The sequence below is a fragment of the Aythya ferina genome (genome assembly GCF_964211825.1).
Source record: "Aythya ferina genome assembly, chromosome: 12".
In the NCBI taxonomy this organism is placed as follows: domain Eukaryota; kingdom Metazoa; phylum Chordata; class Aves; order Anseriformes; family Anatidae; genus Aythya; species Aythya ferina.
The window spans coordinates 9,463,129-9,485,469 of record NC_140308.1 but is presented as its reverse complement, the minus strand read 5'-3'; the positions used below and the strand labels follow the sequence as shown (position 1 = coordinate 9,485,469).

Sequence of the window (22,341 nt, the reverse complement as noted above, 5' to 3'; positions counted from 1 at the left end):
AGCAAGCCTTACACACACTGTAATAGTTTGTGATGGAAGACACAAACTTCACTTTATCTGCTACCTTCATTGCATGTTAACACCGCAGCATCACTGCGATTGGTACGGAAGAGTTACTTCCAACACTATCACAAACATAAAAATGAAAATTCAGGGATCAAAGGGTCTCAGTAATAAAACATTTACACAGGCTGATGCTCACCACCTGTGGAGTGGGGAACACAAGGAAGGGTGAAAAAAATCTGTTCCTAAGATGTTTGCTGATAGCTTCTCCTTCTAAGTACACTTAACAAATAACATGAAATAATGCATTCAGAGCCATTTGTAAATCTTTTTATTACAGAAAGACAATTATGAAATTAATTTTCATCCAGATGAAGATGTAGTTCAGTTTAGAAAAACATGAGAATTTTCTGTGAAGTATAAACTGGTGAAATTGCAACACTTGAAACTACATATAGATGGAATAATACTTATGAACAATACTTGCAAAAAAATGTAGAGAAATGCACAGGAAATTCAAAGATAAAGACATGAAAATACCAATTCTGTAAAAGAGAACAGTTTAACAATAATCAATTAAGAAATTATTCTTTTGCTAAGATAGTAATTTTATTTTGCAGAACCATTCCTTTCTCTTGGTCCACTGATGCTAATCTTCTGGAAAAGAAGAACTGCATCAACAACACAGAGAACAAGCAATACAAAACCAAGCACCTGCAAAAATAACGATAACATTAGTTTTCTCTTAGAACCTCTATCTTTTGCTGTAGTGACTCATCTGCTGTGCCTCAAAGAAGCAGTAATTGTATCTGCCCACGGTGCTTCTGGCCTTCTAAATCCGTGTATGATTTAAGACAGCTGATAAATTAGTTATTTAAATCCCATCAACCTTTCATACAGCAGTCTACACCCTGTCGTTTTCTGATGTTTGTCTCAAGAGCTAGAAATATTCTCCTTGAAAGTGAAGCTAATGATGCTGTATTAAACAAGACAATGCTTTTATCCAAAAAGAAAATCATTCTGTGTCTAACAACTGTCTAACTTCTGGCCCAGAGCAGTCAGCATTTGTAGAAACAAGCCTAGGAGGAAAGTAATAGTGCTCCTCTTGTCAGGAACGCTGAACTGGAAACATTTGAATTCAAAGAAAATGTACATCAGTGTTTAAAAATACGACTTTGGGCAGGCAGCTGGAAAAGTGTGTTTGCAGAATGACTGCACAGTTAACCTTCTCAGCCCTTGCCTTTCAGTGTGATTCCACACTTTCTTTTAATTCAAGCATGTTTTAAAATTGAATTGTCTGATCAGCAGGAGTAATGCTAAGGCAAGCCTTTTCTGGAAAGCATAGTTCAAGACAGTTTGTGCCCAAGGAATACAAGCCTATGGGCAATTTTCTTTCTCCCAGTACTGAGGACGTCATGCATTCTGCCCAAACTTGTTTTCCAAGCTATCTGATTGGAAGGTCTTCTGCTTTCAGCTTAACTTTAATTCATGTTCATCTTGTAACTGAGAATATAAATTACATTCTGCCTTAATCCATCAATTTATCATGAAATCTTTTTGCTTAGGTTGTCAGTTATCAGCACCAATGAGGACAACAGCTTTGCATCCCCCTGACTCTTAGGCTGATTTTGAACAACTCAGATGACAAGTTCTGTTCATTATTATTTTATTTTTGGTTGCTTGTCATACTCTAACTTTACTTGTATTTCAGGAAACAGACTGAAATATATTCAAAACTGATTGTTTTTTTCCCCTCACTGCTTGTTACTGCTCTTTTTTTTTTTAAGCTTTCCTTCAAGTTAATAATACCAATAGCTTAAGATAGTAAACTGGTTTGATCATAATTACGAAAAAGTCTTCATAGTATAAAAAGACCTTTTCAAGTGCTGTAATTTCTCAGGTTGTCAAAAAAAATAAAATATGCTTCACAAGGGAAGTACCAGCATATCTGATAAAAAGTTTCAGCCCTTTTTTAGGAAGATAGCAGGCATTTCTTCTTAAATCCTGTAACCAAACTGGATAGTTGAAAAGAACTACGGATTCTCCCACCTAGAATTTCTAAACTATTTAAGTAAATGGCAGCTACTCAAATTAGCTAAGCTAACTGTTTTCAGCATTAGTATTATTTCTACACAGTAGTTCCTAAATACAGACAAGTCTTTAAATTACTTGATTTGGGGATTAAGTGAGATAAATTAATGTGCATTCACGTCTTTTTGTGACTGGTTTTCCGTAAGAGAGTTATTTTCATGGCCTTATCAAAACATAAGGATACAAAATCATGTCGATTTTAAGAATCAAAATTCATTAATATTTTTCTACTTACTCCTCCAGCCAGTGTCACTTCGTTGGTCTTGATTATTACTGCACACAGGCACACAATTAGGAGGAACACAGCTGATATCACTGAGTTGAAAATATCCTGAAAAAGGCAGTGGAAGCAAAATATTGTGAAATACACGTCTGAAGAAGAATATGAATAGCTCCCAGTATGGTACAGGTACTAAAAAGCTGCCGTTTTACTCTGACAATAGGATTAAACCCGTGTAAGATCAACAGTGACACCCAGTGGCTTGATGGTAAAAGAGAACTCGTGACAGAACATCCTCTTTTTACCTGTCTTCACTTCTTTTTTTTTTGGCAGTCGAATTTATGCAAATTTTCTGTTGCAAGTTTATCTGTCTGACAGACTAAAACAATAAGCAATGTATTTTTTTAAAAGGGTCGTTAGAGGAGAACTCGTTAATATTTAAGGAAAGTGTGTATTTAATTTGTCATGTGAAAGATGAAAGGGGCGGTATGATAAAGTTAAGCAAATGATACTCACCAGAGGAGGAACTGTTACAAAAACCAACAAAAAACACACGCACCAACAACCTCCTATGTTAACTGATATAAATCAGCTCTTTAGAAGTCTGTGCTAAAGAACACAACAGTTGCTGCTAGGCAAACCTGACTCACCAATGAAATGCTATTTTCGCTTTAACTTCATAGAAACCAGGACTGAATTAACCCTGCAAATGAACTCCCCGAGCAGACTTTCAGGGGTACTTCCATTCAAGTTAACAACACGCATTGAACAGGCTTCATCTCGACCGCGAGCCGATACTCACAGCTAAAGGCCAGAATAGCTTGGTTATCTTTTTGTCAAGTTTTAGCAAATACAGTAGAAAGAACAACAGCGGGATGATAACTTCCATGATCGCCAGCGCCGTGTACGCTTCATGGGCTTTCGAGGCAACGAAGCAGACGAACGCTACGAAGGCCACCAGCTGCGGGAAGAGACGGGAGGGGATGAGCGGGCACCCGGGGCTGCTGCCGGCCGCGGGCAGAGCCCCGAGCAGCCCCGCAGCCAGCTCTGCCCGCGGGGCTCCGCAGGTACCGGGGAGCCTGAGGGGCCGGAGCCTCCCGCTCCCTACCATGCGGCCGAGCTTCAGGGCGCCCCGCGGGGAGCGGGGGAAGCCGGCATCCACCGCCACCATGGCTCAGGGGCCGCGCCGGGCGTTGCCGTGCCGCGATCCGCCGGGCGGGGACCCCAACGGCGCCGCTCCGCCCCGAACGGCCCCGAACCGCCCCGCTCCGTCCCGCTCCGCCCCGCTGGGCGCCCGGAAGCGGTGGCGGTGCGGGTGGCGGTGGCGATGGGCGATGTGGCGGCTGAGCGCGGCCTGGGCGCTGCGCGGGGCGCGGGGGCGGCGCGGCCTCAGGAGCGGCCCGGCGGGCGCGGCCTGTCCCGGCAGGGCGGCGGCGGCGACAGCGGCAGCGGCGAGCTCCTCGGCGGCAGGCCCCGCGCTGCGCGGCCGGCCCGGCCCCCGCTGCAGTGGCGACTGTAAATCGCGACAGGGCGCGATAAACGGGGCGGGGGGCGAGAGGGGGAAGCGAGGCGCGTTTCCCTGATTTTATTTATTTATCTGTTTTTAATCCCGTGTCCCCGGTTACGTTGGTAAAAGCAGCTGCCGGCTCCCTTAAGGGGCAGCAGCGAGGTTCTCCTCAGCCAGTCTGTGTGCCCGCAGGGCCCCTGCCTTCCATTTTACGTGCCCCTGTGGCCCCTGACGGGCCTTCACGCAGCGCATCGGCGTGCCCTGGTGCTGGTTGTTGCGGTTTGTGTGCTTTGGTTAAGGGCCGGTAATGGCGGTGCTGCTTGCAGAGATTGTTATTGCCTTGGAAGCATCCTAAAATCTTCGTTCTTATCAAGCCCGTGAAGATCTGGGGCCTCGCACTGTGACCCCACAGCAAATAGCAACTACCTGAGGAGCCCAGCGTAGCAGAAGTGTGCTGACAGGGTGTAGGTGCTCACTGTTTGACTCCAGTGTTAAAGTCAACAGAGAAGTTAAGCTAAAGCTGTGTCAGTGAACGCTACAGTCTGTCTGTTACATGGTCAAATGATTACCCAAAGCCTTAATGATGTGTAGTTTTGCAACTGTTCATGTTAGCCAGCAGAGAACACAACAACTTAGTGCAATAGCTCACAGTAAGAGGCTGAGTATAAATATAAATTATGAAGATCTTGGTTGTAACTCCCGTCCTTTTTTTTTTTTTTTCTCACTTTAGATAAGCATCTCATAAAAGGAGATGATAAGAAGACTGTTGTAAGTATTTACTTTTTTTTTTTTTTTGAAAAAGAATGTAAAATGTTTAACATCTTACTTTCTGTAAGTGTACACGCATTGGCAGCCATTAAATGTGTCTGTTCGTTGACCAGTGTCCAGGTGGTGGATCCTTTACTGTGTCTGTTATCTTTATAGATATATGTGAAGACCTAAAGCAGGTTTACATCTGTAAAGATAACAGAAACAGTAAGCCTAAAATGCAGGTTTACATTTATCTCTGTCTGTTAGTTGCAGTACAGTTGTGAAGGATTTTAGCAAGTGCAGGGAATTGCTGAAGGGACGAGTTGCAGTTTGAGGTTGGGTATTCTGTGCGTAGCATAGCAGTTGCTCTGTACTAATCTGTGAGCTTTTTTCTTGTTTTAGTTTTGTAAATCTCAGTGCCCAAATTTTAAATGTGTAGGCTTCTAAAAGTACTAAGTTTATAAATCAATTTTAAGACATCTATTTAATGGATAGTGAAATTATTACTCCACTTGGCATTTACTTCAAGTTGAAAGTGAAGTTTAAGCCTGTGAGGTTGAGGTGTGGCAGGTGGTGTAGTGGGAATGTAGGAGGAGCAGCAGCAGGTGACAGTCCTGAAGCCCTTAGGGCCCTGGGGAGGATGTGGGAAGTGGCTGCACACTCAGGGCAGGGTGGTGGAAAGCAGCTGGCTATGTGGGGCGGAGGGCAAAGAGTAAGCTGCCCCCTGCATTGTAAAGGAACTGCTGGCATATGTACTTTGGGTAGAAGAAAAGGTGGTGGTCTCTGGGGAGCCACAAAATCCAAACTGATCCCTAATGTAGTTCTATAGAATAACCTATTGATTTTATAAGACAGTAGTATACTTTGTATGGAAAAAGTAAGTTTTTACATATGGCGTTTACTTCTTTGCAATAATTCGGCTTTTAACGGTGGTACTATTTTTCATCAGATATGTATTGAGGGGAACATTGCAAGTGGAAAAACAACATGTCTGGATTATTTTGCACAGACTACTAATATTGAGGTACTGGATTTGCATTTCTTTATCCTTATTTACATCATGAAGTGTTTGCTTGTCTTAACAAAATTGACAGTTAACTTAGGACTGTTGTTCCTTCTTGGGCTACTGAGAAAGGAGCGGCATGTTGTGAGCCAGTGTACTTGCTACTGCAAATATTTAGGTATTTATAGTCAAGTTGTGGAAGAGACTTTTAGATGATGCGTAGTATACTACTTGATGCTAAAGTATCAATAAAACATGTAGATTAGAGTTGTACCTCTGTAAATTGACAGCAGCCCTAATGGGTTGGGCATGTTTGGGCATGTTTGCTTGTATGCCATTTTGTGTAATTAAAAAAAATAATCTTACATTTGTTTTGTAAAAAGCAAAGACATATCAATAACGATGTACAAATATTGATGTAATGTAACAGAGATTCCAGTAAATAGATAAAATAATACATCTATTATAATAATTCCTGGGAATTTCTTAGACCAATATTGAATTTGTTTTCATATTGTTTAGAACAGGATTAAGGGAAAGCTGGGCTTTACTGTCTTTTAAACAAGATTTGAGATCAAACCTCAGTAAACAGTTGCTTTTGTGTATGTCAGACGTTCGTACTTTATGCAGAGGACCTGGGAATACATTTGGGAAAAGGATTCCACATAGAAATGCTTGGTTTCCAGATGTTATTTGGTTATTGGTAAATCCTGTGGAATAAATAACTAGTAACTAAAAAGACAGCAAACATTAATCTGCTTGTAGTGCAACATTTTATAATAACACAGTTAATTTCCCAGGTTATCAGATTTTCTGGTTCTACAGTACTCCAGCAATTTTAGACCGTCTATGAATCATATGAGTCTTTTGTGTTTTTACCTGCTCTACTTAGAAGCTTTTCCTGATTATTTTTAAACATTATTAAAGTTTTGAATGCATTTTGACTTTTAGATCACAATAATAAACCTGAAACTAGCACAATGGCATTCTCATCTTCTCTTCCTTTGCTAAGAAATATTATTCTCTGGGAAATCAATTTGTGAAGGAAAAAACAGGTCATTGAAATGCAGTTGGCACTCAGCTAGCCATTCTTTCCCCTACATCATATTTATAAGTGACTTGAAAAGTGAAATTATATCTGGGCCTGTAATCAATCCAGTGTTAAATTTTGAAGATTTAAAAATAATAAAAAGATCATGATAAGAAACTATATTTGTCTTTCCTTTTTTTTTTTTTTTTTTTTTTTTTAAAAAAAAAAAAAAAAGGTTCATTGTTATATTTTGTGTTGCAGGATTCAGTGCTCTTTATTAAAGAGGGATGAACTTTTCAGTACATGTCCTGAATACTCTGACTTACCAAGCAAGCATTCATTAAAAGTAGTTGTAGACTTGTAGGGTCAAGTAAGTATTTCAACTCTAAAGGATGTTTAACATGGATTTTTTTTTTTTTAATAAGGTCTTGACAGAACCGGTGAATAAATGGAGGAACGTTCGTGGTCATAATATTCTGGTAAGTGATAGAAACAGATTGCACAGTTACAATAACTATTCTTTTTAGAAAACACAAATGATGACTTCTTACCATTTAGTAAAACTGTTATGAAAGGTGTGGTTGTAATTTCATACATCAAGAAAATAAAGCTCTATGATGCAAAAATCACTTTTACTGTGATTAAGACATGCGTATAGTAAACGCATAGAATATTAAATGTTGTTTCAGCAGGGCTTGTGAATTTTTATCTTTGCATAGCTGAGTGATGAGGGGCAGTGTACTCACGGAGTGCCTGCTTTCAAAACACCAAAACTCTGCCAAGGCAGTGTGATTTGGCTGCATGAAAGGGGTTGTAGGTAGAGGTCCAGGCATAATGCTAGATTATACACTTTTTTTACTGGGTACAAGCTGAAGAATTTCACAGAAAGCCACAAATACATAAGCCATAAAATACAACTTAAAAACATAAAAAATGTAAAAAATATAAAAATATATAAAATACATTTTATATATAAATATATAAAATTTTATATATAAATATATAAAATATAAAATATATAAGAGAATAAATATAAAAACATAAAAAATACAACAGCATAAAAAGCCATGAATACAACTGTGACAGTTGTATTTAAACTGACTTACATGTATTTCAAAGAAGGGAATAATGTCTTTGCTATTAATCTGCCTCAGAAAACAAGAGGTGAATTTCATCAGTTCACTGTTAGATTGCTAAAGATAGAAAATTTAATCCTGGAAGGTGAGAGTTTCTGCTCTCTTCAAGGTGGTTACCAATTGTAACCGTTCCCTGTGGGTAAGTCACTTGGTCACGTCTGTGCTCTGAGACAGGGACCTAAGGGCTCTGACTATATCCACAGATACACTTTTGCTGGAATGGTTGGTTTGTGGTGTCAGCCTTCCTTGCTTGTATGATCACCTCCATTGCAAAAATTTAGTTCCTGACCAAGATCAGTGCCCAAGCTCATCTGGAATTTGCTGTCAGCACAGCATTGTGGATACACCCTAAGCCATGTGTGCTTAAGCATTTGTATTAATAATTGTATTAATATTAAGTATTTGTTACCATTACTGCCAGCGTAGGTCCTGTGGAAAAGGTGATTCCCCTGTGAGGATTTGCTGAGGCTGTGCTTTACTGTTACTAGTAAAAGGGTGAGGCATGCTTGGTTGTGTCACGTCTCATCCCAGCAATCTGTGTACTTCAAATTAGTTTTTTGTTCTGATCGTGAACAGGGAGAAAAAGAGGTCAGATTTATGGACTGAAGTGATGCTACTTCAGTGAATACACTGAATGATGCTTTATTTCAAGTCAGATCTTCTAACTGCATCGCAGGAGGGACTGGTGCTTGTAAATGTCGGGGGGAATTGAAGCAGTGAGAAGGAGAATCTGAGAAATCTCAGAAAGCCATCTGAGAAATGCTGTGAGGGTCCCTTGGGGGGGGGGGTGAAGTTGTAAGAGTCTGTCTGAAAAGCTATCTTTTCTGAGGCCTGAGACATGCTTACTGGAACCATAGATGTGTTTCTGGATGGACGAGAGTCTGGAGTATTATGAGAGAGTCTGTCACTGCACAAAAATGTAGTATCAGATACGTTTTTAATTAGTAAATGTATTGCTGTAGTGCATAGTTTTTGAAGTACACAATTTCCATTTTTGTTGTTCAACCTTAACAACAATAACAAACAAAGAACATAAAACAAAACAAAAAATAGAACCCACTTTTGTCTTGCTTCTATCTCTAACCCCAGGGCTTAATGTACCAAGATGCATCCAGATGGGGGATAACATTACAGACTTACATACAGCTTACAATGTTGGAGCAGCATACTAGACCAATGGTAAATAAGTGTGCTTTTCTTATAACTTAAAGAACTTAACTTATGAAAGAGTTGGTAAGATGTGGTTATGAATAAATATTTCTAATAAATATTTCTTTTAGTCTTGTATCTGAAAATTAGGATTCTCTGTGTATTCTTTGTTCCTGCAGCGTGTATGCATTTTTCATGCAAAGATACTGTTGTTATGCTCTACACATGCTCCAGAAGGGTGAAACACCTGCTTCCTATCTGCTCAGATCCTTTGCTTCCCAAAAGTAATACTGCTTCTTTTGCATCACCCTTTAAGAGGTAGACTTGCGACAATAGCTTCATCACATGCTAATGACTTGTCTGTATTGACCCTATATAAACGTAGTTATTTCAAACCTTTGGCATGTTTTAATTAATAACAAAGATGTTCCATTGCTGTCTAGCACAAATTTAGCTATTGTTTCTCATGTTTATCCAAAATATTTCCACTCAAATTTTATCTGTTGCTTCACTTCAGATGGTTTATGCCCTTTTTTTTTTATCTTCTTTTTCTCTGTTAAGTATTTCATACCGGTGCTTTTCTGTTTTTCCAGAATGATAAAAATCTCATTCTGTTGTAGAAAAAGCTCATAAAAATTCCTAAGGATTGTCCAGCATTTTAGTCTGTGCTTTGCTGCCACTTGAACCTTGCTGAAACAAATGGTGATTCCATGGTGATTAACATGCAGAATACCTGATTGAAAAGAGCACTTCCAGGATGGCATTGCTCTGCAGGAATCAGACCGTGTCAGAGAATATCTTCTCCAAAATGGAGCACTGTTTGAACACATGCAAGAGTGGCTAAGGCAACTGTTCTTTGTCAGTGATTTCTTTGGCATCTGGGGGGTAGAAGAATGCTTGAGACAGCTTTAAAGTGCTGGTTTCTTGCTACAGTTTTTCTGAGGTAAGCTCTGTGCTATTGAGACAGTAACAAACTTCAAGATGGCAGCAATTCAGGTAGCAATAGTTTTTGTTGCTCTCTTAAGTCCTAAGTGGATTGCTGCTTATTTTGTACTTCAGCTGCTGCGTTGAGTACTTCTGTAGCTGCCTCGAAACTTGCATATGAATAAAATTTAATTACACAGGTGTTTAACAATGTAGTGACCACAAATAAGATTATTTACACTTCGTTTTTCTGTTCCCCTTCCCCAGTGATTTTTCTTATTATGGGATCTGGAAGAGCTGAAAATGTTTTGTATTTCAGAATGTACAGGACATCATGTACAATAAGAACTTGAAAAGACACAAATGCTGATAAAATGTAAACTACTTGGTGACTGTCAAATTTTATTTTGTAGATTTCCCCGGTAAGAATGATGGAGAGATCAATTCACAGTGCAAAATACATTTTTGTAGAAAATTTATATCGAAGGTACAGTATATTATTTTATACTTTTATTTTCTGTGTTTAAATGAATAAAAGTGTCCAATTATTTATTTGGTAATTTGTATCTAAATAGTGTGTGCTTTTGTGCCACTCTGTGCTGGAGTGGCTGTGTGCTTTGTACAGGGCCTGCTGTCCACTGGCAGAGTAAATTCTGGAGTATGTGGGACAGGTGTCAGCATTCTTCACAAGTGCTCTTGTCTTTAGAACATCTTAGCATTTACAAAACTGTTAATTGAAGTTATCTGCTCTCCAGCTGAATATACAAGTCTTGCTTAAATGAAAGCAAACAAATACTGAATAGCTCAAAAAACATGGGGCTATGAAGTATACTATAGGAGGGAGGGAACGAGGTAGTATTATCAAGCCTAGCATCCAGGACTGTCGTGTCTTGCAGGTAGGAACTCAAGCAACAAGCATTCTAGCCCTCACATGGTATTGCTCAGAATCAGGGTTCACAGGATCAATACAGACTCAAAACTCTTTGGTCGGTGAGTGAGTAAAGAAAGAACAAGAACTGTTTGTCTATAAATGCCATTTTCTGAATTGAGGCCTTCCTCCCAGCCCCCCAAAATGTGCTTAGTGCAGTCATAGAGCAGCTGGTTCTAACCTTTTTTTAATAAATAAATGTTTTAATAAACACATTTATCACCTGGCCTGTGTATAACTCATCCACTCTGTACTAACTAAATAGTGCAGCAATCAGCACAGGTATTTTTATAATGGTGATTGTATATTGAAAATATGTAATGTTGTTCTATTGTTTTTTTTTCAGTGGTCTAATGGGACAAAATCAGTTTCTTGCCCCTGTGTGCAGGGAGCACAGTGGCACGCCACAAGATGGCACCCATGCTACGTAAGCTTCTAGGCATTTATTGAACTAGTTCGAAACTTTACGGAGAGACAGTAAGATGCGAGGCAAACAGAAACAAGAAGAGACATTATTTATCCCAGTCTGTATACAGTGGAAATGTAACTGGAATGCCAGTCTTTTTTTTTTTTTAATTAGCAACATTTTATTCATGGTAGACAAACTGCTTTTGTCCCAAGAGAAACTTGGCTGCTATGATGCAAAGTCTGCATGTCAGCTTTGTGTTAATTTTGTAATAAAATTTTTAATGGTGTCTAAGATGTTTTGTTGCTTCAGCAGTTTTTAATATTGGACAGAAGGCACTTGTTTTGTAAATGTAAAGTCAGTGATCAAAGATGCATCACATTAGTCTAATCTAGTCATTCTGAATTGTGACAATCAGTCTGAAGTTAAGTATTTGTCAGGGAGGTATTTGGAGACTTTCCTGAACAATTTTTCATGGAAGTACAGGAGCTGGTGATTGTAACATGGCAGGAAATCTCACTTAAGAGAGACAGTGAGAGGGGAAGTGTCAGGGTGGAAGGACGTTCTCATGTTGGATCAGTCTTTGGATTGCTGCTTTGGTTCAAAGGGAGAGTATGCTCAATCGTTCAGCTGAGCTGACAAAAATTTCAACTGTAAGATGGAAGGTACTAAGTTGAAAAGCAGATACATAAAATATAAACACACCTTTTATTATATATAATATATATAACTTCTATACAGTTATTTTATATACATATGTGTGCATATATATATATATCTGAATTGATTGATTACAAAATAATGCGAGCATTGTGTAGTTCAGAGACAAGTGTATTTAATTCTTGGAAGTATCTGGCAAAAAGCTTCCAGGACAGAAGGAAATACTAGTGCTTCTGTACGGAGCTTTTAGGAGGAAACACTACTTTTTACACTTCTTACTGCTTATGCATGATCTGTGAACTAAAACTGAAAACAGGTGTGAAGCTGGGATACTGGAATGATCAAAAGAACCGAAAGCCTGTTTAAAAAGACAAAAACAGTGCCATATTCGTACAGAACAGTTGGGATAATCGCTTGTCATCTATTGGCACACCAGCTGCAAACAATAAAAATGGGAAAGAGTGATATTTGAAGAATATAACAACAGAAGAATAATTAGATAGATAAAAGCTGTGGATACATTAGATGATGAAAAATTAGAAGATAGTGTCATCTCCAGCAGAAGAACAAAGGGAAAATACAAACTTCAGGCTTGGTAAATTTATGTAGAAGGATAATAGTACCCTGTGGCAGGGAAAAGGCTTTGTAACTTAAAAAGATTACTTCCCATGCTATGTTTCTTGTTAGATCGCTGCATGAGAATTTAAAAAATCATGTTGTAACTCAGTAGATTTGGCAAAGGAAAATGTCTTCGTATCCATCCAGATGCTTTTTCTCTCCCTATTAGTGTTCCGAGAAGAAAACTGCTGTCTGTTAGGGTAGTATTGTTAATTATTACATAGGTTAATAAATATGCAAAAGAAGCTTGCAGAGAACACAGAATGTTGCCCATTGTAGAAATGGAATTATTCCTGTCAGATTAAAGGTCTGCAAAACAAAACTGACCTCACATCTTTAAATTTTACTGAAAATTTTATCAGAAAAAGCCTTCAGTCTCATGCTGCTAAACAGATATTTTCAGGTGTGTGGAAGGCTTCCCATTAAATTCAAAATAAAGTCTCAGACTGTATGCTGTAAGCATGCTACAAAGATCAGTTTTTTTTTCTGCTTTCTTTTACATAAGAGAATGTATTGCTTAGGGTTCTGGTCTTAAAATGCAGAATTCCTTTTTATTCCTGGTCTATACAAGTCCTCCTCCTTTAGGTGAATGTTTAGTTGAAGCAAAGGATGAAGAGCTTTGGAATATCAGGAATACGAGCTCTTTGATCCAGTGTCACTCAGTATTTGTGTTTTGGCTTTGCAGGCTTTTTCCCAGAGAGAGAGAAATAGCATAAGATTTACGACGATGATGGAAGGCTTAAATTTTGAGCCATTTCTGATAGCTTCCCCGGCATGCACTGACTGCATGAGTGTCCAAGTTCTTGTTGTGATTGTACATCTGAGTTTAGCACTGAAAGACACGCTCATGTTAGGTGTAAAACTGTAGAAGATTTTTAAATGTGTGCACGTGAGTATACATGGTACGTTGCAGGGTAAGTGCTTGCACTTTGTCCCATTTGAATTCATAGGTATTTATAATTCATTTTGCGGTAAACCCTTTACTTGGTAGGAGTCAAATGTCAGTAAAGTTTTCAAAGATGCAGTGAAACCTGTATCATTAGGGACCTTGAGCCTGATACAGAATCCTCATGTGATTATCCAGGGGACTCTGCTGACACAGGGAAGGCAAAGGCATGTTGTCCTCAGGGGAGGTCAATGCAGAACTGACGTGGATGTATCCTTTAGGTTAAGAATGGTGTTATTTTTTTTTTTTAATATTCTTATTTCTAATTTCTTTTGAGCTTCCTGTCTTCCAGAGTAAAGCAGCAGAATCAGTGTTTAGCTTATTTATATCAAAAATGTACACTTACTGATACATTAGAGGAATAGCAGTGAATTGGAAGATATTCAGCTGGATGGCAGATAAAAAAAAAAAAAAAGGGAGGTGGTAGGAATACTGGTTTTGCTTTCTTGCATACTTAAGTGGAAATATCTTTCTGGATTATCTTTATTTGGTTTTGCAAGTAATCAACATGTTGCCAGGAGAATGGTTGAGAAATCTGTAGGATCTTTTTATTCAGCAGTATTTAAAATGTTGCAATTGTTTTTAATCATTCAGGTGGAAAGGACAGGTGTCTCTCAATACCTTCTTCCTTACTTTATTTCTGTTACAGAGGCATTTAGGGAAAAGAATAGAGTATGTATTACTGTAATCAATTTGGAATACAAAATAATCTGAAACTAGTAATATTTGACTATTTAGGAATATGGTAATATGAGAAAGCTCTGATACCAGTAGAAGTAATGTGATCCTTAATATATCATCTATAGACTACCTTTTACGTGAGTTGTTTGAGATTTTATTATTCTTATTGAGATAACTTTTGGGGTAGTTGTCTCCAATATTGTCTGTGTGTTCTGAATACAAAGTTCAAATTAAGCATGCTGAATATTTCAGGACACAAATATTTCTTACAGTAGGAGTTAATTTTATTTACATGGTGTCATTATTTTTTCACTGCTCTCTACTTTGGCTTCTATAGTGAAATGTCATTGCTTCTGAGTAAGTCAGGACTTTCTGGTGTCATGCAGTTCAGATATATTTGATATTATCCTGATGTAAGAAACATGAGTAATAAATATAATAAATATCATTGACACTCATTTGTTATTATTGTATAAATGTCACTTTATACCACTACATGGTCATGTTTTTTCTTCTTAGTCACCAAGTAACTATTTCTTAATTGTGGTAGGAAACATTATTCATGTTTGTAACTGTTAATAATAGAAACTTTATGCTAGTCACTGTTTTTAGGAAGAGGAAAAATTTGGACTTCTATTTGTATAGACAATGCTTTGTAAGGCCTTTAATGTTGGTTTTGTTTTCATTTCACATATGCTGGAATAAATTGGGAGTAGTTAAAAAAAAAAAAAAAAAAAAAAAAAAAAAAACACACAAAAAAGCAACAGTCCATATGAGTTTAAAATTGATCTTTGTGTATTGTTCAGTGAATGATGACTGTCATGTTTTTTTTCAGCGGGAAAATGCCAGAGGTGGATTACGTTGTCCTAAGCGAATGGTTTGACTGGATCCAGAACAACACTGATGTTTCAGTTGATTTAATAGGTAAAATTTTGATGGGATCTGGTGGGGCACATTTGTGGGTGGGTGGGATTAAAGTGGGTCTTTAATCTGAGGAGAAAAAGTACTTTTTTTTCTTAATAATCACATTATTAATTATCATAGTGGCTATGATGTGTATCATAAGACAGTACGAATTCATGGATGTTTCAGAGGTTGATTGACAGTAATGCCAAAGGGGAGGTTCAGTGGTGGTACCCAAATCAGGATCCTTTTCTTCTTTAATTTGTGAAGTTTCTTCTTTGCTTTTAAAGCTGATCCTTGAATGTAACTATTATTTACCTATATATATATTATATATATGTTTTATTGACAGTTTACCTGCAGACTTCTCCTGAAGTTTGTTATGAGAGATTAAAGAGAAGATGTAGAGAAGAGGAAAAAATAATTCCTCTGGTAAGGAGTTCCCTTGATATATGGGGTTACAATGAGCTTGAAAAACTTGTTAATGCCGATATAATGCTTAAATCGTATCCTGAGTGTATTTCCAAAATTAACTGCAGATGTCTGGAGGAGTTGGACTTGATCCTTGGGGACCCCTTCCAACTTGGGATATTCTGTTCTGTTCTATTTCCATTGTGAATTAAAACTTCGTTATTCGATTTTGGCTTACTTTATAAAAATGATCTGTTGTGCATGCTGACTTCCCCAAGCGTTAAGTTTTAGTAATCAGTATACTATAGCTGAATGTTTTAGTGAAGTATTAATCAACTGTTCATCTTCTCCAAGATATAAGAAGCTAATTGTTTTTTGTATTACTAAATAGCATAAAGGCACCCTTTTGAAGCACAGATACTCGTGCATGCAGATGCTGAAAATTATGTGGGCACTTATCATCTGCTATTACCGGGAAGTTTATGCTTGAAGAGTGTCTCTGCTTGTGTCTCAAAACAAGCAACATCTTGAAAGTAGTTAGTATCTGGGAACCTGCTTAAAAATAAATCAGTAGAATGGTCGCTTCCTGTGTCACAGGTTACTCAGTAGCTTTTCACTGAACAGGCTTTCTCCTAAAGAAATCCTGAATGGAAATAAATGTATTTGTAGGAGACATGCTGTATATTACAAGGTTATCTACTGTTGTATAGTTCAGTAGAAGTAATTGTCAGTTCAATGTCTATGCAAAGGTACATGCAAAAAGCTAGATTTTGGGCCAGATTTTTTTGCCTCGGAGAATCACAGAATCACAGAATTTTCACAGAATTTTCTAGGTTGGAAGAGACCTCAAGGTCATCGAGTCCAACCTCTGACCTAACGCTAACAGCCCTCCACTAAACCATATCCCTAAGCTCTACATCTAAGCGTCTTTTGAAGACTTCCAGGGATGGTGACTCCACCACTTCCCTGGGCAGCCTGTTCCAATGCCTCACAACCCTTTCTGTAAAGAAGTTCTTCCTAACATCTAACCTAAAACTCCCCTGGCTCAACTTAAGCCCATTCCCCCTCGTCCTGTCACCAGGCACGTGGGAGAACAGGCCAACCCCCACCTCTCTACAGCCTCCTTTAAGGTATCTGTAAAGAGCGATAAGGTCGCCCCTGAGCCTCCTCTTCTCCAGGCTGAACAAGCCCAGCTCCCTCAGCCGCTCCTCGTAGGACTTGTTCTCCAGGCCCCTCACCAGCTTCGTCGCCCTTCTCTGCACCCGCTCAAGCACCTCGATGTCCTTCTTGTAGCGAGGGGCCCAAAACTGAACACAGTACTCGAGGTGCGGCCTCACCAGAGCTGAGTACAGGGGGACGATCACCTCCCTAGCCCTGCTGGTCACGCTGTTCCTAATACAAGCCAGGATGCTGTTGGCCTTCTTGGCCACCTGAGCACACTGCTGGCTCATATTCAGCCGACTGTCCACCATCACTCCCAGGTCCTTCTCTGCCTGGCAGCTTTCCAACCATTCCTCTCCCAGCCTGTAGCTCTGCTTGGGGTTATTGCGCCCCAGGTGCAGGACCCGGCACTTGGCCTTGTTAAACTTCATGCAGTTGACCTCAGCCCATTGGTCCAGCCTATCCAGATCCTCCTGCAGAGCTTTCCTACCCTCAAGCAGATCGACACACGCACCTAACTTGGTGTCATCTGCGAACTTACTGAGGGTGCACTCGATGCCCTCGTCCAGATCATCGATGAAGATATTAAAGAGGACCGGCCCCAGCACCGAGCCCTGGGGGACGCCACTAGTGACTGGCCTCCAACTGGACTTGGCTCCATTCACCACGACTCTTTGGGCCCGGCTATCCAGCCAGTTTCTAACCCAACGAAGCGTGCGCCAGTCCAAGCCAAGAGCAGCCAGTTTCTTGAGGAGAATGCTGTGGGAGACGGTGTCAAAAGCCTTGCTGAAGTCAAGGTAGACCACATCCACAGCCTTTCCCTCATCCACCCAGCGCGTCACTCTGTCATAGAAGGAGATCAGGTTCGTCAGGCATGACCTGCCTTTCATAAAGCCATGCTGACTGGGCCTGATCGCCTGCTTCCCCTTCAAGTGCTGCATGATGACTCTCAGGAGGATCTGCTCCATGAGCTTTCCTGGCACTGAGGTCAAACTGACAGGCCTGTAGTTTCCTGGGTCTGCCCTCCGGCCCTTCTTGTAGATGGGCGTCACGTTTGCTAGCCGCCAGTCGATTGGGACCTCCCCCGATAGCCAGGACTGTTGATAAATGATGGACAGCGGCTTGGCCAGCTCCTCTGCCAGTTCCCTCAGTACCCTTGGGTGGATCCCATCTGGCCCCATCGACTTGTGCACATCTAAGTGCCGTAGTAGGTCACCAACCAGTTCTTCATGGATAATGAGGGCCACATCCTGCTCCCCATCCCCTTCCACCAGCTCAGGGTACTGGGTATCCAGAGAACATCCGGTATTGCCGCTAAAGACTGAGGCAAAGAAGGCATTGAGCACCTCCGCCTTTTCCTCATCTCTTGTAACTAAGTTTCCCCCCGCATCCAGTAAAGGATGGAGATTCTCCTTAGTCCTCCTTTTTGTGTTGATGTATTTATAGAAACGTTTTTTGTTATCTTTAACGGCAGTAGCCAGATTGAGCTCCAGATGAGCTTTGGCCTTCCTAATTTTGTCCCTGCACAGCCTCGCTACTTCTTTAAAGTCCTCCTTAGTGGCCTGCCCACTTTTCCAAAGCTTATAAACCCTCTTTTTCCTCCTAAGATCAAGCCACAATTCTCTGTTGAGCCAGGCCGGTCTTCTTCCCCGCCAGCTCGTCTTTGGGCACGTGGGAACAGACCGTTCCTGCGCCATTAAGACTTCCCTCTTGAAGAGCGCCCAGCCTTCCTGGACCCCTCTGCCCTTCAGAACCGCCTCCCAAGGGACTCCACCAACCAGTGTCCTGAGCAGCTCAAAGTCAGCCCTCCGAAAGTCCAATACAGCGGTTTTACTGGTCCCCTTCCTGGCCTCGCCAAGAATAGTGAACTCCACCATTGCGTGGTCACTCTGCCCTAGACAGCTCCCGACGATCACGTCCTCCACCAGTCCTTCTCTGTTTGTGAAGAGAAGGTCTAGCGGGGCACCTCCCCTGGTAGGCTCACTAACCAGCTGCGTCAGGAAGCTATCTTCCACGCTCTCCAGAAACCTCCTAGACTGCTTTCTCAGGGCTGTGTTGTGCTTCCAGGATATGTCAGGGAAGTTGAAGTCCCCCACGAGTACAAGAGCTGATGATTTTGCAACCTCTGTCAGCTGCCTGTAGAATTCCTCATCCGTCTCCTCATCCTGGTTCGGCGGTCTATAGCAGACCCCGACCAGGACACTAGCCTTGTTGTCCCTGCCGATCCTAACCCAAAGGGACTCGACCTTGTCATTCCCAACCTCGAGTTCTACAGCCTCGAAAGACTCTCTAATATAGAGAGCCACACCACCACCCCTTCTATGCTGCCTGTCCCTTCTATAGAGCTTATAGCCAGGCATTGCAGCACTCTAGTCATGAGACTGGTCCCACCACGTCTCCATGATGGCAACCAAGTCGTAGCCTGCCTGCCGCACGATGGCTTCCAGCTCCTCCTGTTTGTTACCCATGCTGCGTGCATTGGTGTAGATGCACTTCAGCTGGGCCATTGCCTTATCCTCCGAATAAATCCTTGCTTGGGTGGATTTGAAGAGATGTTGTGTTATGTTGTAGCTCTACCGAGGGGCAGGAGGGGAAGAAACCAGTTGGAATGAAAAATGCTAAGTGATCTCCATGAAAAAAATCTAATAGTTGATGAGAGGCAGAAATGCTTTTAGAGGAAATTAAATCAGGAGAAATTGAACTGGCAATATTAGGAAAAACATCGACACAGGAAGTGCCTTCAGTATGTTTTCTTTGCAGTCTTACCCTTTTTGTCCTTACCTCCCTTCGCTGTGTTTTTCCCTGACAAATCTTGGGCCAGGTTATACCAGTGGGACAGAAGCACCGTTTTTGATCTTACAACATGCTGAGAGCCCTGTGCCCTTCTAAACTCTGTCTCTTAGAGGTTCTTTATGGAATAAAACCATATACTTGGAATTAATTTTTCTCACAAGTTTTTTCTCAGATTTAAGTTTTTGTTAGTGGAACTATCTGATGGTCATTTTCATGTGTAGTTGTTAATTTCTTAACAAACATACAAAAATTGCTATGTGTTTCATCCCTGGGAACGTGTGTTATCCGAATGCCTCTTTTCTAGGAATATTTAGAAGCTATTCATCAGCTCTACGAGGAGTGGCTCATTAAACATACCTTATATAAAGTTTCCTGCCCAGTGCTTGTGAGTATAATTTTAGTTATAACCAATTAAGCACATGGATTATTGTACTCTTTAACTATTAAGAGAGATAATTAGTGGTAAAAATAAATAAAGCTGCTTTTTTAATAACCTTTGGAGAAAGAAAATGTCAGAAAAATGTTTACAGCTATCCACAGAGAATAGCATAAGTCTGGTTGTTACCATATAGGTGGAATGTAGGGGGCTGTTCACTTCTGATTGTTTGTAGGATCAGACACATAGCTTTTCAGTGAATGCCAGATTCTGAACAGAGAAATAATTAAATGGATTTCTAGGAATCTACTGAAAGTATTTCATTCTGGCTTCAGTGGTAGTCTTATTTTGCTCAAAAGCAAATATATATTACGATGACGTTATTTCTAATGTTCATGTTCTTGTTTTCAAGGTTATTGGAGCTGACCATGACATGCAGAAAATGATAGAAAAGTATGAAGAAAACCGGGACCAAATACTAAATCCATATAATATGCAACACCATTTATAGAAGTCTGTGGTACTTGTATTTTAAAACAAACAAACTGTATTTATAAAGTCCTGTTTGGGGGCAATTTTGAGTATTTGCAGTACTTCTGAATGTAAATGTTTCTACTTTAGCATTATGCTTTGTAGGATGTTGTGGACTTCCCACTATGAAATGTTCCGAAACAGGTCACAAACAGAATATGCTCCAATTCCCTTCCACGTTTTTAGGTTCTCCGTCTGCTTTTCTGTGTTGATGCTGTTCTGTTGAAATACATCTCTTTCTCCCATGTCCCACTTACTGCTGTTTCCTATAAATAACCTAAGTTTATTCTTTTTTTTCACCATGACAAAGCTGTTTTTGTAATTTGAAAAAAGTAGTTCCATACAAAAGGTGGGATGTCATGTTTTATTAGAAGAAGGAAATGAAGTGCATCACATTAAAGTAGGTTTGTAAAACAGGTCATGTCAAAATAGGGTGTGTGGGTTTCTTACTTTAATCCCACATACACTACTGAATTTCATTGAATTCAGTTTCTTCTGCTTTACATGAAATCACAGTATAGTTCTGAGATAGCTATGTATCAGCAGAGCCACACTGAATTCAGTGGCAGAAGAGTAACATATTTCTTGTGACTGGGAATATAGAATGGCTCTGAGGCCGCCTTTTTTAGGGCAGGTTTTTAAAAGGGCTTCTCTATTTTCCATGAAATCACCTTATTATGGCTTACATGAGGACTAGTGACAATACAGTGTGCACAGAACTCTGTTATTCCTTTCAAATGGTGATATAAGTAGTAGAATTAATTGATTTTTAACTGCTTTGGATTCTTAAATGTTTGAGTGTTTTTGTTGTTGTTTTGTTTTTTTTTAATAAAGAAAAATGCACCAAGTTCTTTCAGATTACACCTTGATCAGTTTATTGTGGTTTACAGGTACTTGGACAGTAGAGAAATGGGGGGGGAGGTAATTCTTGTGGTTGTTATTGTAAGCGTTAAGTTGCTCTGCATTTCCATGTTACCCTCTTCAGTGTTGTCTTCAAGATAATGCTTTTAATGGAGCAGTTATGACTGTTTTTGCATTGCTTTTTCTGTTTAATTTGGGGGGGGGGATAATTTCTGAAGTATGGTATAACTTTCATAACAGCTTTGATTGGTTTAATTTGCACAAGCAATGTTAACAGTACTTTAAAACACACTTGGATTAATGTTGGTGAGCATCTGTCATGGCTTTGTATTGAATGCTCCTGAAAATGGCTAATCTTCAAGACTTTAGTTAGTACTTCCATCACTAATCGCCTAAATGTCTGTAACTTGTTGACAGTAATTTTCAGTTACTTGACATTTTCATGTTTCACGTGATTTTGAACAATATTTTATTGTATTACTTTTTGAGATCACATCTTTGATTTTGTAGTTTTGTGGTAGCTGTACCTGAAATGACTGCACCTTTTTCCAAATCAGGAAATGCAGTTCATTTCTTCTTGTTATTCCCATCTGGTGTTTTTCTTTTTTCCCCCAAATCAGTACAACTTAACAGTGATCAGTGCACTGAGCATTTCTTAGTGAAGTACCGTATTAGTATGCTAAAGCTTGTGAACTCAGTTGCTGTTCTGTTGTTCTGTTTTAAAGCTTTGGAATTCTATCTTAAAAATAAGATCTTGCATGTTAAATAATTATCTTATTGATGTTTATTTGTGTAGGAGCAATGGTCATGCTTGAAACCTTCTGTTAAACTTTCCAAGTTTTTTTCTTCTATAAGAGACCAAATGAAATATTTATAAATATTTCTGTAGGTTTCACTCATTTTCAATTTGATTATGGTTTGTAGGAGCCAATGATAAGTATTTTGTGTGCTAGCTTGGCAGTCTAGAAAAGAGCACTTAATTGTTTTGTAAAGAGAATCCTGTGGTACCGAGAATCTTACTGTCATCTTTTTGAATTTCAAAGCAATTTGGTTTTGAACAGATTTTTATTTTTTTTCTTCATGATCAGAACAGGAGTTTGAACAGGAGTTATTGATATTCATAATTATAATAAAAGATGTAGGAAACAACTATATAATTTATTAAAAATTACAGATTCAATGACTACAGAGTATGTTTTACTGTCTTTTGCTGTCTGTTTTCATAAATAGATTTCCGTGTATTTGGGATATGT

The 22,341-nt window shown here is 39.6% G+C and overlaps 2 protein-coding genes across 2 annotated transcripts; one reads left to right on the top strand and one right to left on the bottom strand.

Annotated features, from left to right (window-relative positions):
- Positions 1–317: 317 nt before the first annotated feature.
- On the bottom strand, positions 318–3,560 carry LOC311443511 (chemokine-like factor). Its single transcript, XM_084533765.1, has 4 exons — positions 3,423–3,560; positions 3,117–3,275; positions 2,330–2,425; positions 318–717 (listed from the first exon to the last, which is right to left on the bottom strand). The coding sequence occupies exons 1-4, from the start codon at positions 3,483–3,485 to the stop codon at positions 613–615; spliced, it is 423 nt and encodes a 140-aa protein (XP_084389891.1). The 5' UTR covers positions 3,486–3,560; the 3' UTR covers positions 318–612.
- Positions 3,484–21,088, top strand: TK2 (thymidine kinase 2; the record flags this gene model as incomplete). Its single annotated transcript, XM_084533763.1, has 10 exons — positions 3,484–3,829; positions 4,552–4,589; positions 5,521–5,595; positions 7,030–7,083; positions 8,830–8,919; positions 10,227–10,300; positions 14,888–14,976; positions 15,308–15,387; positions 19,625–19,705; positions 20,109–21,088. The coding sequence occupies 10 exons, from the start codon at positions 3,484–3,486 to the stop codon at positions 20,205–20,207; spliced, it is 1,026 nt and encodes a 341-aa protein (XP_084389889.1). The 3' UTR covers positions 20,208–21,088.
- Between the last annotated feature and the right edge of the window lie 1,253 nt (positions 21,089–22,341).

Bases quoted from the DNA above. Each gene is read 5' to 3' on its own strand.
- LOC311443511 (XM_084533765.1), bottom strand. From the start codon at position 3,485: ATGGTGGCGGTGGATGCCGGCTTCCCCCGCTCCCCGCGGGGCGCCCTG. The intron at 3,276-3,422 runs GTAGGGAGCGGG...CTCTTCCCGCAG, and splicing joins CCCTGAAGCTCGGCCGCATG to CTGGTGGCCTTCGTAGCGTT. The intron at 2,426-3,116 runs GTGAGTATCGGC...TGCCTTTTTCAG, and splicing joins AGCTATTCTGGCCTTTAGCT to GATATTTTCAACTCAGTGAT.